This window comes from Symphodus melops (genome assembly GCF_947650265.1).
Source record: "Symphodus melops genome assembly, chromosome: 8".
Lineage (NCBI taxonomy): Eukaryota > Metazoa > Chordata > Actinopteri > Labriformes > Labridae > Symphodus > Symphodus melops.
Window position 1 is genome coordinate 5,455,661 of NC_136698.1, and position 14,506 is coordinate 5,470,166.

The following is a 14,506-nucleotide window of genomic DNA, read 5'->3' on the forward strand; positions in this document are numbered from 1 at the left end:
CAGCAGAAACACATTAAACGTCTCAAGGAGGTGACAGTCAAGGTCTCGTAGTCTGTGCTGCTTTGAGCTTAGCTGTAAGAAAGCTACTTTGAAAGTTTTAGTGACGGCTGCTCACTGCACAGGAAGAATTAAAGTTTTTTAAATATGTCAGCCTCATTGTTAAGTTTTTATTTTTCTCAGGATATAGAGCTAAATCACAGCGAGTAACATCAACGCTGCCTGTCTGACTCAAAGACAAAGTGTAGAAGTAGAAGAAGAAGTTTTAGGGTTGACTTTATTTTTGTGTAAATACATACAGTGGGTGTTAAAATGATGTTCAGTGTTTTGGAATGCATTCCAGTGATTCTGGGAAAGTGCTTTGGCTGATGGGTAGAAAGCAAACCTTCATTCAGCTGAATCAGTCTTCACTTGTTTTGAAGCACATTTTATGGCTCTGGCATCTCCACAGAAGGTTGACATCCTTGTAGAAAAAAGATTTTTAAATAAATTAACATGAGGTCCCAGAATCTAGTTAAACTGCAACAAAGTTTTGATCATCACGTTCATGTTATTTAATAAATTAATTTAAACATTTCAATATGGCAGATAAACATTGTTATAAGCACACAAATAACCATTTACATGTTGTGATATTAAGATCCTCAAAATGACAGCAGAAAAGTGGCAAAAGAAAGTCATAAAGTGTTCTGTTTTGGACTTCACATTTTGCTGAGGGACTCGGAGTGTCTCTTAAAGCACTGAGCTCCTGATAAATCACCTCGTTCTGTCCTGTCAGGTTGGTGGGAGTTCAGGGTTTCCTGCTAAATAAAAAACTCCTTTTGGTTTTCACTGCGAGCGCTCTGAGAGTCCGCCTGGCTGCTGAAGGGGAACTCATGGCCATCTTCAGGCTGAGCTGCTTTGACATCCTGGTTCCTGTACGTCTCCTTCTTGCTGCAGATGAATCTAGCCAGTATTGCCAGCGCTGACACACTGATAAAGATCACGACAGCGATCACCCCTAAAAGACGGAAATATACAAAGTTAGTTTTGCTTTAAGTAAAAAAAAACAATCATTAACAGATTATTACTGATATGAAAGTTTAGACAACGTTCACTCGTAAATCTCCTTCTGTTCATGCCTACAGAGCTGCATCACATAAAAAGGTTGTTACGGCTTTAGTTCTGAAAGGCATCTTGTGGAGTGGATCTCTGTTTTGGTTGCAGATGCACAGGTTGGACTGATACACCATCCTATTGGTATCACACCATTAGTTTCAAGAGATCTACAAGGGCAGCTGAAACAGTAATGTGCCAAAAAATAATTATGAAAAAATCTCTTTTCAGATCCAAACCATATTTTTGCTCCCAGGCTGTAAACATGATTAATTCTATTGTAGAAATTGGAATTTTGACATTTTCAAAATTGAACCCAATGGAGTTTTCCTTTACAGACCAGTCTGAAGTAAACACTTAAGTAACAGTATTTTTCTGTACTGGATTAATTTTTCAACAAAAGCTTTCTGCTTGATTTGTCCTCTAGTCAAACCAGTCAATTTATAGTAGCTAACATTTTGTTTGGTTTAACAAGCAAACTTTGCAGTGCACTCGGGGGTACGTAGCAAAAGAGACAAATACTGCCTGACTGAGCTGAACCCAGTTGCTAAAGGGGATTTAAAATAGAAATGAAAGTCTTTATTGCTGTTTTCAGCTCCATTTTTGTGCATTTTGTGATTTCTCACAAAGAAATCTCATCATTAAGAGCCAAACCTTTTACTTCTCCTCCGTCTTGTCAGTCTCAAGATCAAGATGTGTTTTTCCTCGCTTGCTTCCTGCTCAAAATCTGAAACTCTGACACAACCCTTGTTTCTTCTATTTACAGTGTCAAACTACTGACATTTGCACTACTGAAAATATTCCAGTGTTTGGATATTTTAATGAATAGCTTCACCCGCGCTAAGGTGGATTGCATTACCTCCAATAAGGGCTGAGTCACTCCTGATGGCGTTGACTAAAGGTTGACCTGGATCCACTGAACCAGGCTGATCTGTAAAATGTGAGACACAGAAAACAAAAAGCAGAGACGGAAACAAGAAAAGAGGCAAAGATTATACAAGCAAAAAAAGTCACAGATACACCTCAAAGACGAAAGGTGGGCAGGACAGAAAAGAACGTGTTATATAAGAGAGATAAGGCAACGGCGTGTAGCCTACAGGAGGAGATGAGAGTCCATGTGTAGAAGAATCAGTCAGAGCAGAAAGAGCTTGTTAACAAGCTTCAGCACAGACTTCACTTTAATTGTCTGACTTATCTCATCTGCCGATGTGCCATCACTTTGTCTGCCTACTGAGGAGGATGGCTAATGAAACAATCAACATTTTAATGAACTGCCCAGAGAATAATATTGAAGAAAAACCCGAGGTTTAAAGCCATCAGATTAACACGTCTCCCTTCAAAGAGAAACATATACTAAATTAGTGTTCTTCAAAACTTTTGAGCAGGATCAGGATTCTGCATACTTTATTGATAGTACAGTTTAGAGTCTCTGTGAGGGTAGTATTTGGACCTGGGAGAGTCCAGGGGCTGCACACGGACCACGTGAGCTAGTGTCTTAGCTTAACCAGCGTCCCACGATCGAGTCTGTCATGACCACTGCTTAATCCTGGCCTGCAGTGTGTGTGTGTTCTTGATTGCAGGAGTGGACTCTGGTGTGCAGGAGTTGGGCTGCAGCTGCTCTTCATCTCCAATCAACTCTGCTACAAATACTGGGCTTCAACTCCACCACTCTGCCAGATCTTAGACTCTGTTTACGCAGTCAGTTGTGGTCTTGCTGCTTATTAGAAAATTGATTCCCATTGTTCCGTATTTATCATTCTAACATTGTTCTCCTTCATTGACAGTCTCCCGGCGCTCAACTCCTGCCTCCATCCCACTCCTGCATCTTTCTGGACTCCTCCGACAACTCTTCACCCCAGCAACCTCAAACGCCCCAGCTCGACTCAGCCCTTGACCCTCCCCCGAACTTCTGGATCTTCATACAGTCCTGTTGATCATTAAACTCCCTTTTGCACCCGCTTCCTGCCTCTGACTCTGTGTTCTGCATTTTGGGTTCTCAAACTCTTGGCCCTGCCTAACAGTAAGATCTGGCCCTGAGATGAACCCAGCAGACACAGACCCCCGAGAGCCCTTGGATTTTTTAGTTGTTCAGACTGCTCTATCGAGCCAGGGCAGTCTTTTGGGACAACACGAGCAGGTTTTAAGAGCTCTCTCTGAAAACAACGAATCTATGTTAAAACAGATCAGTCTGCTCACTGGTCAAGTGGCCACCCTCACAGATCACCTCACCCAGATGGTCATTACTCCACCAGTGCTGGCCACGCCCCCTCAGCCTCCACCTCCTGCTACAGTTAACCTGGATCTTAACCCTACTCATGTGGGTCGTGAGCCCTTCGTGCCTGCACCTGAACGTTACAATGGCGATCTTGGCTCATGCAGAGCCTTTTTGACTCAATGTTCTTTAGTGTTTGAACAACAGCCCCTCTCTTATGCCACCGATCGCTCCCGTATAGCTTATTTGATTAACTCCATGTCAGGAACTGCACGTGATTGGAGTTCAGCCGTGTGGGAAAGCCAGTCAGCAGTGTGTTTTTCATACAAGGCCTTCATCACGGAGATGCAGAAGGTCTTCGATCACCCGGTCCGAGGGAAAGATGCTGCTAAACGTCTGCTCTCTCTCCGGCAGGGCCCTCGCAGTGTGGCTGAACTATCAGTGGATTTTCGTACCCTGGCGGCAGTGAGTGGATGGAACGATGAGGCTCTGCAGGGGGCGTTTCAGAATGCCCTGAATGACATTATTAAGGATGAACTTGTTTCCAGGGACGAACCAGAATCCCTTGATGAACTGATTTCGCTGGCTATTAAGATCGACAATCGACTCAGAGAGCGCCGTCGGGAGAGGGGTTCTAAACTCCAAAACGTCACTTCTGCAATGCCTGGCCGCTCTCTAACTAGAGCTCCCGAACAACCCCAAACTCTAAGAGTCGAACCAGAGCCTATGCAGTTAGGTAGAGCCCAGTTAACACCTGAGGAGCGAACCCGTCGCCTTGCCTCCAAAGCCTGTCTCTATTGTGGCCAGTCTGGCCATTTCATTGCCACCTGCCCCACACGTCCAGTAAAAGAGGTGGCTCACCAGTAGTGGGAGAGATCTTGGTGAGCCACACAGCTAGTTTATCTCCCTACCGTATTCAGCTCAGTGCCTCCCTCCTGTGGCAATTACAGTCATTATCCCTTTCTGCACTTGTTGATTCAGGAGCTGATGAGAGTTTCATTGATCGTTCAATAGTCCAACAATTGGCAATAGAGACCAGGGTTTTAGACACCTCCGTAGATGCTAAAGCCTTAAACGGGTTATTGCTAGCAAAGGTGACCCACCAGACTGTACCCATTATGCTCAGGTTATCTGGAAATCACCAAGAGAGAATCCAATTACACATCATGGACTGTCCTCAAACCCCTCTGGTTCTCGGAATCCCCTGGCTTAAATTGCACAATCCTCAGATAGATTGGTCTAAAGGGAGTATCACCTCATGGAGCACGTTTTGTCATACTAATTGTCTGCACTCTGCCCTTGTCCCAGCCTTCACCGAACCCCGGATCCTGCCTGAGCCTCCTGACCTTTCTGGAGTTCCTGAAGAGTTTCATGACCTTGCACCAGTCTTCAGTAAACATAATGCACTGTCTCTACCACCACATCGTCCGTACGACTGTGCTATTGACCTACAACCTGGAGCCCCTCTCCCCAACAGCCGTCTTTTCCACCTCTCCCGACCGGAACATGAGGCCATGGAAAAGTATATTCAGGATTCCCTTGCTTCAGGAATCATTCGTCCATCTTCCTCTCCGGTGGGTGCTGGTTTTTTCTTTGTGGGTAAAAAAGATGGAACCCTTAGACCTTGTATAGACTTTCGTGGGCTAAACAATATAACTGTTAAAAACAAATACCCATTGCCCTTAATCAATTCTGCTTTCTCCACTCTCCATGGAGCCACTGTTTTTACCAAATTGGACCTGCGCAATGCTTATCATTTGGTGCGCATCCGGGAGGGTGATGAATGGAAGACAGGATTCAACACTCCGCTGGGGCATTTTGAGTACCTGGTAATGCCTTTTGGTTTGACCAATGCCCCAGCTGTGTTTCAGGCCCTCGTGAATGATGTCCTTCGAGATATGCTAAACAGGTTTGTTTTCGTGTATTTAGACGACATCCTGATATTCTCCAAGACACCCTCTGAGCACAAGCAGCATGTACGGTTGGTCCTTCAGCGTCTACTGGAGAACAAGTTGTTTGTTAAGGCAGAGAAATGTCAATTTAACGTCCCTAAAATCTCTTTTCTTGGCTACATTGTTGCACAGGGAGAGGTGCAAATGGATCAGGCAAAGGTTTCTGCAGTGACTGAATGGCCAACACCCACCAACCGCAAATTGCTGCAACGTTTCCTGGGGTTTGCCAACTTCTACAGGAGGTTCATTAAGAATTACAGTCGCCTCGTTGCTCCTCTTACTGCTCTCACCTCAACACTGCTCCCCTTCTGTTGGACCTCTGAGGCGGAAACGGCATTCAAAGAACTCAAGCGTTGTTTTGCCACTGCTCCCATTCTGGTCCAGCCTGACCCTGCCCGGCAATTTATTGTAGAAGTGGATGCCTCAGATATTGGAGTAGGAGCAGTATTATCACAAAGAGCCGCTACAGATAACAAGATTCACCCATGTGCTTTTTTTTCCCGTAGATTATCTCCCGCAGAGAGAAACTATGACATTGGCAATCGAGAACTGCTTGCGGTGAAGTTGGCCCTAGAAGAGTGGCGACATTGGCTGGAAGGGGCAGAACAACAGTTTGTGGTATGGACAGATCACAAAAATCTTTCATACATTCAATCAGCAAAACGTTTGAATTCCAGACAAGCGAGATGGACATTGTATTTTGGCAGATTTAACTTTACACTAACCTACCGCCCAGGTTCCCGCAACACTAAGCCTGATGCCCTTTCACGGCAATTCTTGGAGGAGCCCAGTTCTGACCCGGAACCTATACTGCCACCAACCTGTGTGGTAGCGGCTGTTACATGGGAGATTGAGTCTCTGGTGAAGCAGGCTCAGAACCACCAAGCAGACCCTGGTAATGGTCCCCCTAACCGTCTTTATGTCCCTGATGCTGTCCGTTCTCAGGTTCTCATGTGGGCTCACGCCTCCCGTCTAACTTGCCATCCCGGCATGAACCGGACTCTAGCCTTTCTTCGTCGTCGGTTCTGGTGGCCTACCATGGATGCGGATACCCGTTCGTTCATCTCTGCCTGCTCCATTTGTGCTCAAAACAAGACATCCAACAAACCAAGCTCTGGTCTCCTTCGTCCTTTACCCATTCCCAGTCGTCCATGGTCACACATCGCTCTGGACTTCGTTACTGGTCTCCCCCCTTCAGATGGTAAAACTGTAATTCTCAATATTGTCGATCGTTTTTCTAAAACAGCTCATTTTCTAGCCCTGCCTAAACTTCCGTCAGCTAGGGAGACTGCTGACCTTCTGGTTAAGCATGTTTTCTGTCAACATGGCCTGCCCACTGACATTGTCTCTGACAGGGGACCCCAGTTTACCTCCCAAGTCTGGAAGGCTTTCTGTTCTGCCCTGGGAGCCACCACCAGCCTTTCGTCCGGGTACCATCCTCAAACTAACGGTCAAACAGAAAGGACTAATCAGGAATTGGAGGCTGCACTTCGCTGTGTCACCTCCTCCAATCCATCCTCCTGGAACTCTCTACTCCCTTGGGTAGAGTATGCCCACAACACCCTGCCTAACGCCTCCTCTGGTATGTCACCCTTCCTTTGTTCTCTCGGCTACCAACCTCCCTTATTTCCTGCACAGGAGCAAGAATTGGCGGTCCCCTCAATTCAAGCCCATATGCGGCGATGTTTTAAAGTTTGGAGACAAGCCAGGAACTCTCTGCTCTGTTCTTCCACAAGAATGAAGGAACAGGCTAATCGCCGCCGGACTCCAGCTCCCAGCTACACCGCAGGGCAGAAGGTATGGCTCAACACTAAAAATCTCCCTCTCAAAGTGGTATCACGGAAGTTGTCACCCAGGTTTATTGGCCCCTTTGAGATTGAGTCCGTTGTCAACCCTTGTGCAGTTCGCCTCAAGCTTCCTGCCTCCTTTCGCATTCACCCTACGTTTCATGTCTCCCAAGTCAAACCCGTTTCCTCTAGCCCTCTTTGCCCTCCCATTCCTCCCCCTCCTCCTCCCAGGTTGGTGGATGACCAGCCTGTCTACACAGTTAGACGACTGCTAAATGTGCGCAGGCGGGGCCGTGGTCTACAGTATTTGGTAGATTGGGAGGGGTACGGCCCAGAAGAGCGCAGTTGGATCCCACGCCGCCAAATCTTGGACTCGTCTGTAGTGCGGGACTTTCATCGGACTCATCCTGACAAACCAGGAGGTGCGCCAAGAGGCGCACATAGAAGGGGGGGTACTGTCATGACCACTGCTTAATCCTGGCCTGCAGTGTGTGTGTGTTCTTGATTGCAGGAGTGGACTCTGGTGTGCAGGAGTTGGGCTGCAGCTGCTCTTCATCTCCAATCAACTCTGCTACAAATACTGGGCTTCAACTCCACCACTCTGCCAGATCTTAGACTCTGTTTACGCAGTCAGTTGTGGTCTTGCTGCTTATTAGAAAATTGATTCCCATTGTTCCGTATTTATCATTCTAACATTGTTCTCCTTCATTGACAGTCTCCCGGCGCTCAACTCCTGCCTCCATCCCACTCCTGCATCTTTCTGGACTCCTCCGACAACTCTTCACCCCAGCAACCTCAAACGCCCCAGCTCGACTCAGCCCTTGACCCTCCCCCGAACTTCTGGATCTTCATACAGTCCTGTTGATCATTAAACTCCCTTTTGCACCCGCTTCCTGCCTCTGACTCTGTGTTCTGCATTTTGGGTTCTCAAACTCTTGGCCCTGCCTAACAGAGTCCTTTGATTGATTGACCAGGATGCATCCTGCTCCAAATAGAGGGGGTATTTGAGCTAGTTGCCAGGAACCTGATATTATAAAAGTGTGTCAGACCGTACAACATTTTTCAATTATGTTCATATTCGAGATATTTGTTTCATTTTCCACTCTTGAATTGCTGATCTGCTACAGTGACGTAGTAGATAGGCAGACATTATGGTTGTGGAAAGATGAATGATTTAGTCCCCAGAAAATAATTCACCAAATGAAGCTTAGCGAAAGTTCAGTAAGGAAGACTTTAAGTGATCCACAATCAGGTTTCTCAGTCACTCTTTTCACGCTGTCATTTTCGAGCTGTCAGTTTGGGCCGTCCGTGGGTTAATCAGCTGTTCTGTCACCGGACCTCATCTAACCAATGGCGCAGCGTTCCTCCTTCGTTTTCGGCCTATCATCGTTCAGCTCTCCTTTTAAATATGATCCTTTTTCTTCCCTAGTTCTTTCAAGCTGGCTTCGTGCGCCCCTCCACCTCCCCATCACCGCCATCTTCAGAAGCAGAGTCAACTCCCATCAATTCTTCTCCAACTCGGTCTCATCAAATCATCAGTCCTCCACCACCAGGGTCTGGACTCCATGGGGGGATCTATCCTAATGACGAGCAGGACTTCATCACTAAATCGCATCTTCCACCCATAGAGTCCAAGCGCCAAAACATTCTGTCAAATCTCATTCTGTCAATCACTTTTTCACTGTAATAAATTCATTCTTAATATCACTTGTCTCTCCTGATTGAAAAATCAGTTGTATTCATATAATGAATATATCATTAAGAATCTTTCACTTTGTTTTGATTTAATTGTCCCTCGTGGATGAAGTATTTAGACCCTTTAAGATCACTTTAAATGTATACTTGGATGGGGCGTCGATAGCCAGGTAGTTATGTCTATAGTCCTCATGTCTGCGGCCGTGGGTTTAAGTCTGACCTCAGCCCTTTGATGCACGTCATCTTTGACTCTTTCCTTCCAATATTCCCTGTATCTCCTTGACTGTCCACAATTATAACAGAACAAAAAAATCTTCTCTGAATAAGACTGATCATATAAAGTAATTATAATATGTTTTTTTTTCTTAAATAACAGGACAAACATGGACTGGATTACCTGATCCTGTGTAACCAAAATGTGGATTTTTAGATACAGATTATTCTTATCCTAAAGGAATCTTTGTGAACAACCAGGCCCAGGGACTTCACATGTGTAGATGAAAGGGCTGTTACCTACATAATATGTATAGTATAGGGTAAAAGAGCAGGGTGTACCTGTTAAGGAGCGTGTGGTTTCTGCTGTGTAGGGATTAGCAGGAGAAGAGGAACCACAGCTCGACTGCACCAAGGGTCCAGTGACAATAACATGGCTGTCAGGGTGCAGCAGAGCAGCTTTTAGAGGAGTGATGGAGTTAAAGCGAACACCTGACAGACAGCCTGTGAACCCAAGAGAGGCCATCTCTGCCAGCTCAGAATCCAACTCATCAGACTCTGAAGACAGGCGGAGACACAGAGAGAAGAGAGACTGAGTGAAAGAACAAATTGTTATCAGCAAGTTCCAATTACAGACTTGAAATGCAGCTGCGATAAACATCATCCTGATGAGACCCTGGTCACAATGATAAGTGGTATCCATCTACGTCTTTATCATGTTAATACCCTCTTTGATGTTACAAAAACCTTCTGGGATGGATTTTTACCATCCCGTTTGTCCAATCAAACTGAGAGCAGACAATATTAAACAACCATCAAAGTCAAAGTTTTGGATGATAAGGCTTTTAGAACATTTATCCTCCAATATGTATGCATGCCGAATACAGAGGTAGCTGAAAAGCTTGATAAAGGTTGATAAAGATCAATTCATGGTGAATGTTTGAGACAGAAACAGCTTGTCTGAGGAAGGATGTAAATTGTGCTATACTATCCAGCATCAAAGTCAAACACATTAAATTCTGTGCTGTTGCTGTTTTTCAAGCTACAGTACATAAAAGGTCGCAGAAGCTCCTGCACACAGTTGGCACTGGTCATAAATCATATCCTGCAGAATCAACCAATATGAACATGATTTATATAATTATATAAAGGAGGACTGGTTCCAGAGTTATTCTCAAAAAGGTATTTCTTTCTTACTGCTTCCTGCCACTGTAAATCTATGCATAATGAGATCAGCACCCCCTCTTTCTTAGTGGGAGTTCAGACCAAGAACTGGGTTAAAACAAAATGCTGGGGGCTGTGGTGGGTGCTTGTGGTTTCAGATACTAGTGTGTCAAAAGCTTAAGCCAATCAAGTGCCAAAACACTGCTTAGAATGGTTTTATATACCGTAAATTCCGGACTATAAGCCGCTACTTTTTTCTCACACTTCGAGCACTGCGGCTTCTACTCCGGTGCGGCTAATGCATGGATTTTTTATGGGGGACAATGAGCTTCTGCCGCAAACACATTTGACTTCGTCACGTCGGATCTTAATATCAGTCCTTTTGCGCTTCATGCACGCACCCTCATGATGGAAAACACACGGAGAAATACATATGATGCAGCTTTCAAGTTAAAGGCGATTGACCTGGCTGTCAAAGAAGCTAACAGAGCTGCTGCACGTTAAGATGACACTGACAGCGACAACAGAGACTGAGGAAGTGAGTAATGAAGTCATTCTGAGGCAGTGAATGGATGGACTTTTTCTTGTGAAATATATTACGGTCATCTTTTTCATCAGCCGTGTTACAGACACCGTCGGCTAGGCTTCGTATTGTAACGGTTCATGTTGTAAAGTCAGTAGTTGATAATGTGTTCATAATTCCGATTATGTGGAGAGTCAGTGAATGCACCAGCGCGAACGTGTTGAGTGGCTGTATGAGAGAACGCTGGGGGAGAGAGTTGGATTGTTACGGCAAGTTATGTGTTGCTCTCGGCTGTAAACGGCGTGGTCACGGCCGACAGTGATCGGGTTATTAAAAGTTATTATTTGAACGCTCTCGTCGTCCTTTAACGTCCGTACGGACGCTACAGTGATGTTACCGGTAGCCTACGTCTGTGTAAATAGCTCTTGTTATAGCGTGGACACCTGCGGCTTATAATCAAGTGCGGCTTATATATGTACAAATACATTTATTTACTTATTTTTAGCCGGTGCGGCTTATATCCAGGTGCGCTCAATAGTACGGAATTTACGGTAATTAGAAAGGGTTTTCAAAGCAGGAAAGTCATCAAGGAAGGTATTTCTATTAATTGGCATTGCATCAATGCACAGGCCTAATTGAAGAGAAATTTAGATTCATTTTTTAGGTCAAAATATAAAAAAGAAGGCAATTTGTTGCCCAGCTGATGAAATGGAAGCAACTTTTGATCATGAAATAGTTTTTGTGGAAGTTATAATTAACAGCTGATAAGCAACTGGTCCCATGGATCATTAAAAGAGAGCAAAAAGTGAGTTACACAATTTGATATTGGAGTGGTGGGTAAAAAAAACCCTACCAAACAGCCACTTTATGTTTTTAGATTTATACTGGATTTCAAGATGGAGGCAGTTAGGTTGTTTAAAACCAAAAAGATGTATTTCCTTTGGAGCATACACACTGAGTAAATGTAATGGTAATCTGCTTTTCTTTTAATTGTGTGTACAAGTGCAGCTTAAATCTGAATGTGTTGTTAGAGCAAAGGTCAAAGAGGTGATCAAACCAAAAGGGTTAATCCTCTGGTGGCCATGAGTGTCCTCAGAAAGGTTGAACATGTTCAGAGAAGAGTTTTGTGTTAGTGTTAGAAAAGTTGTGCCTGATGTGAAGCTCATGCAAAGAAATGCTGCTGCTTTATTTGTGACACCTTGAAAGACTAGCCTTTTATTTAAAAAAAAAATGTTTTAAACATCTGTTTGACTGCTGCACACTCCACATTTAAAAGGTATAACACTCAGTGTGTGAACAAAGGAGCGACTACAATCCTTAAGAAAGTCACACACTCGCAGTACTATTAATAACAGCAGGTGCTAAATAAAATCTTCAGAGACTGTAAAGGTCTTTGTGAACTTCAATTATTCCTGAAGGACAGCCTGATCACACAGCACATCATTACCTGTCGGCTAAATTTAGGGGAGAAACCACTTTTTTCAAACAAATAACATGTCCCTAAGGATTGACCTGTCTGAAGAGCGCACTTTATCATCTGTACTTATTTAATTAGACCTTCATACGTTTTCAATCAGATGTGATTATTTAAGCAGGAAGAAACTATTCAACTCAAAAATATTTAAAAATGATAAATGGTTAATAACTTTTGAATGACCACAGGATAAAGGATTGAGATGGGAGAAACCTTTTTTTAAGTAAAAGCTGTCAAAAGATTGTCCAAAGCTGCACATTATGCTATAATTTAAAAGCTCTTTCTTGTCCTTTTTAGGTCCATGCAGGTAGAAGAATTCTACTCTGAGGTTTTTTTGAATAAAAAAATAAGTGCCTGTTTGATTATTCGCTATATTGAGTCCAACATGGTGCCTTTTGTGTTCAAAGGATGTTTAAGCACGTGAGATGCTAAAATGTGTACAATTCCATTGATGCAATTGCAAATAAATCCCATGTATTAATGCTTTTATACTGTGCCCAAACTAGTGATGGGGTGAGCTGTCAAACTGGACACTGGCAGAACTGATCACTTAAGAACGGGTGAGTATACTGTCTTATTATCACACCCTCAATCTTGCGTTGTTATCACTTTTTCTTTTTTTTTCTCTCTCTCTCTCTCTCTCTCTCTCTCTCTCTCTCTCTATGTCAGTCCCTCCAGTCATTCCTGGTCCATTAGTTAGGCTGATGGATGACAGCGTTGGCAGGGAGTGACAGTATATCAACTATCTTACTGCTTCTCTGACACCGATATGACTGCTGGAACTGAGGCTCTGTATAGAGAAGGCTGAGTCACATACCAACATGACCATTGTCAACGACTAGCATCACTTTAAATGTGTTTCCAACGACACTGTTCAGCGTGGATAAGTGTTGGTTTAATCTTCTTTGTCGTTGTGAATTGTTTCTTTCTTTTTTTCTCTGTCATGATGCTTCTGATGTCTTGTGTGAAGCACTTTTAATTGTCTTGTTGTTGAAGTGTGCTATATACATAAACTTGCCTTGCAACCATCAGCCTGGCTGATAATTACACAATAACAATGACTTAACATTTTTTGTAGGTTTTAAACAGCCAGTCAAACAGATTCTGAAAAAAACAATAGAGGATAGCACCATCCAATTAAGGTTGGGTATTACAGTCTTTATAGAACAGACCATGTAAAAACAATATTAGTTGTAACAAACACAACAGGCAGTCATCGTACTATGCAAAGGTCTGAAACCAGACAAGTGAGGGCTAAATGTTGAATGTTTTAAAGGTGCTTTGTATTGCTTGTTTACAAGTGAGTTTCGTTTGCAAGACAGAAAATTAAAAGTGTAAATGACAGAAGTACACATTTAGAATAAAGTCTTCATCCTTTTAGAGAGGCCTGAGAGGACAGATTAGTCCTGTAGAGGACGACTGAAGTGATGTGAAAATTATATGTTCTGATCTGCACTGTCTGACTTCCTGGTTAAGTTTGACCCCTCCCTCAGCAGCTCAGACTTATTGGTTGTTATGCTGAATCGCAGGGTGCTGACTCCAATCTTCTAAGTAATTTGTTCTTTTCAATCTCTCCTCATTACCATACAAAGTGAAAGACCTTTTCTAAAGTTATTACCATTACATCTGTCTGAAGGTCTGCTATACAGACATAAAGAATGTATTACTCACTGCTTCCATAACACAGATAAAAGTTCACCGTTGTACATTGTATTTTTGAAACTTGTGCATTTCTGAAAAAAAAAAAAAAAAAAAAAACGATACTTCACCCAGCCATATGCCTCAAAAATGCCACCTAAAAGCACCTTAAGTGGGTGGCACCACCTTTATCCAGGATCCTTCTATTTTGCATCTTTACACTAAAGTGCTGTTTGCGGCTATTTGAATATGAATGTCAATGCTTCTGTCTTTTAAAAGCCCAACAGCTGCTCAGACTGCAGTTTCCCTTTAGACCGCCCAACCTTAAGAAGAGAAAACAGCAGAAAGCCCCAGAGCAGCGTTTTGTCACACAAAGCCAAACCTCTCAGTGTTGTTATGCAAATGAGAGTGTCTAAGTGGTGTTGTATGCGCAAAGAGAGCCCCACTTACCCTGCACTCTACCCAGAATTAGAGTTTTGATGCTGTTGAATTCCACATCAGATGTCAAGTTGAACTCTTCTCTAGGATTCTGGTCAATCTGAAAGATAACATCATGTCACATCTGTAAAGGTAAAAACTTAGCAGGTTGGAAGCAAAACTGGAAAATATGTGAAAACAGAAATCAACAAATTTCTGCTGCAGAGATTTAGGCAAATAAGACGATTAAAAAGTTCTGCTACTTTTACGATCTTAAAATTTAAACTGAATTCACTCCCACAACAGGACACCAGTTAACCTGTGAGACACAGTGTATTG

General features: G+C 43.5%; 1 protein-coding gene across 3 annotated transcripts in view; it reads right to left on the reverse strand.

The window, feature by feature from the left end:
- Positions 1 to 270: 270 nt before the first annotated feature.
- The window catches only part of LOC306827720 (contactin-associated protein-like 4), a 97,390-nt gene continuing 83,154 nt past the window's right edge, over positions 271 to 14,506 (reverse strand). For 2 of the 3 annotated variants that reach the window (XM_079349728.1, XM_079349726.1), the window contains exons 21-24: positions 14,201 to 14,288; positions 9,294 to 9,509; positions 1,952 to 2,023; positions 271 to 997 (exon numbers count right to left, since the gene is read on the reverse strand). In XM_079349728.1, the coding sequence (XP_079205854.1) occupies positions 801 to 997; positions 1,952 to 2,023; positions 9,294 to 9,509; positions 14,201 to 14,288 (573 nt within the window). In that variant the 3' untranslated portion in view covers positions 271 to 800. The remainder of the gene's footprint in view (positions 998 to 1,951; positions 2,024 to 9,293; positions 9,510 to 14,200; positions 14,289 to 14,506) is intronic. The other variant, XM_079349727.1, reaches the window with a different exon arrangement.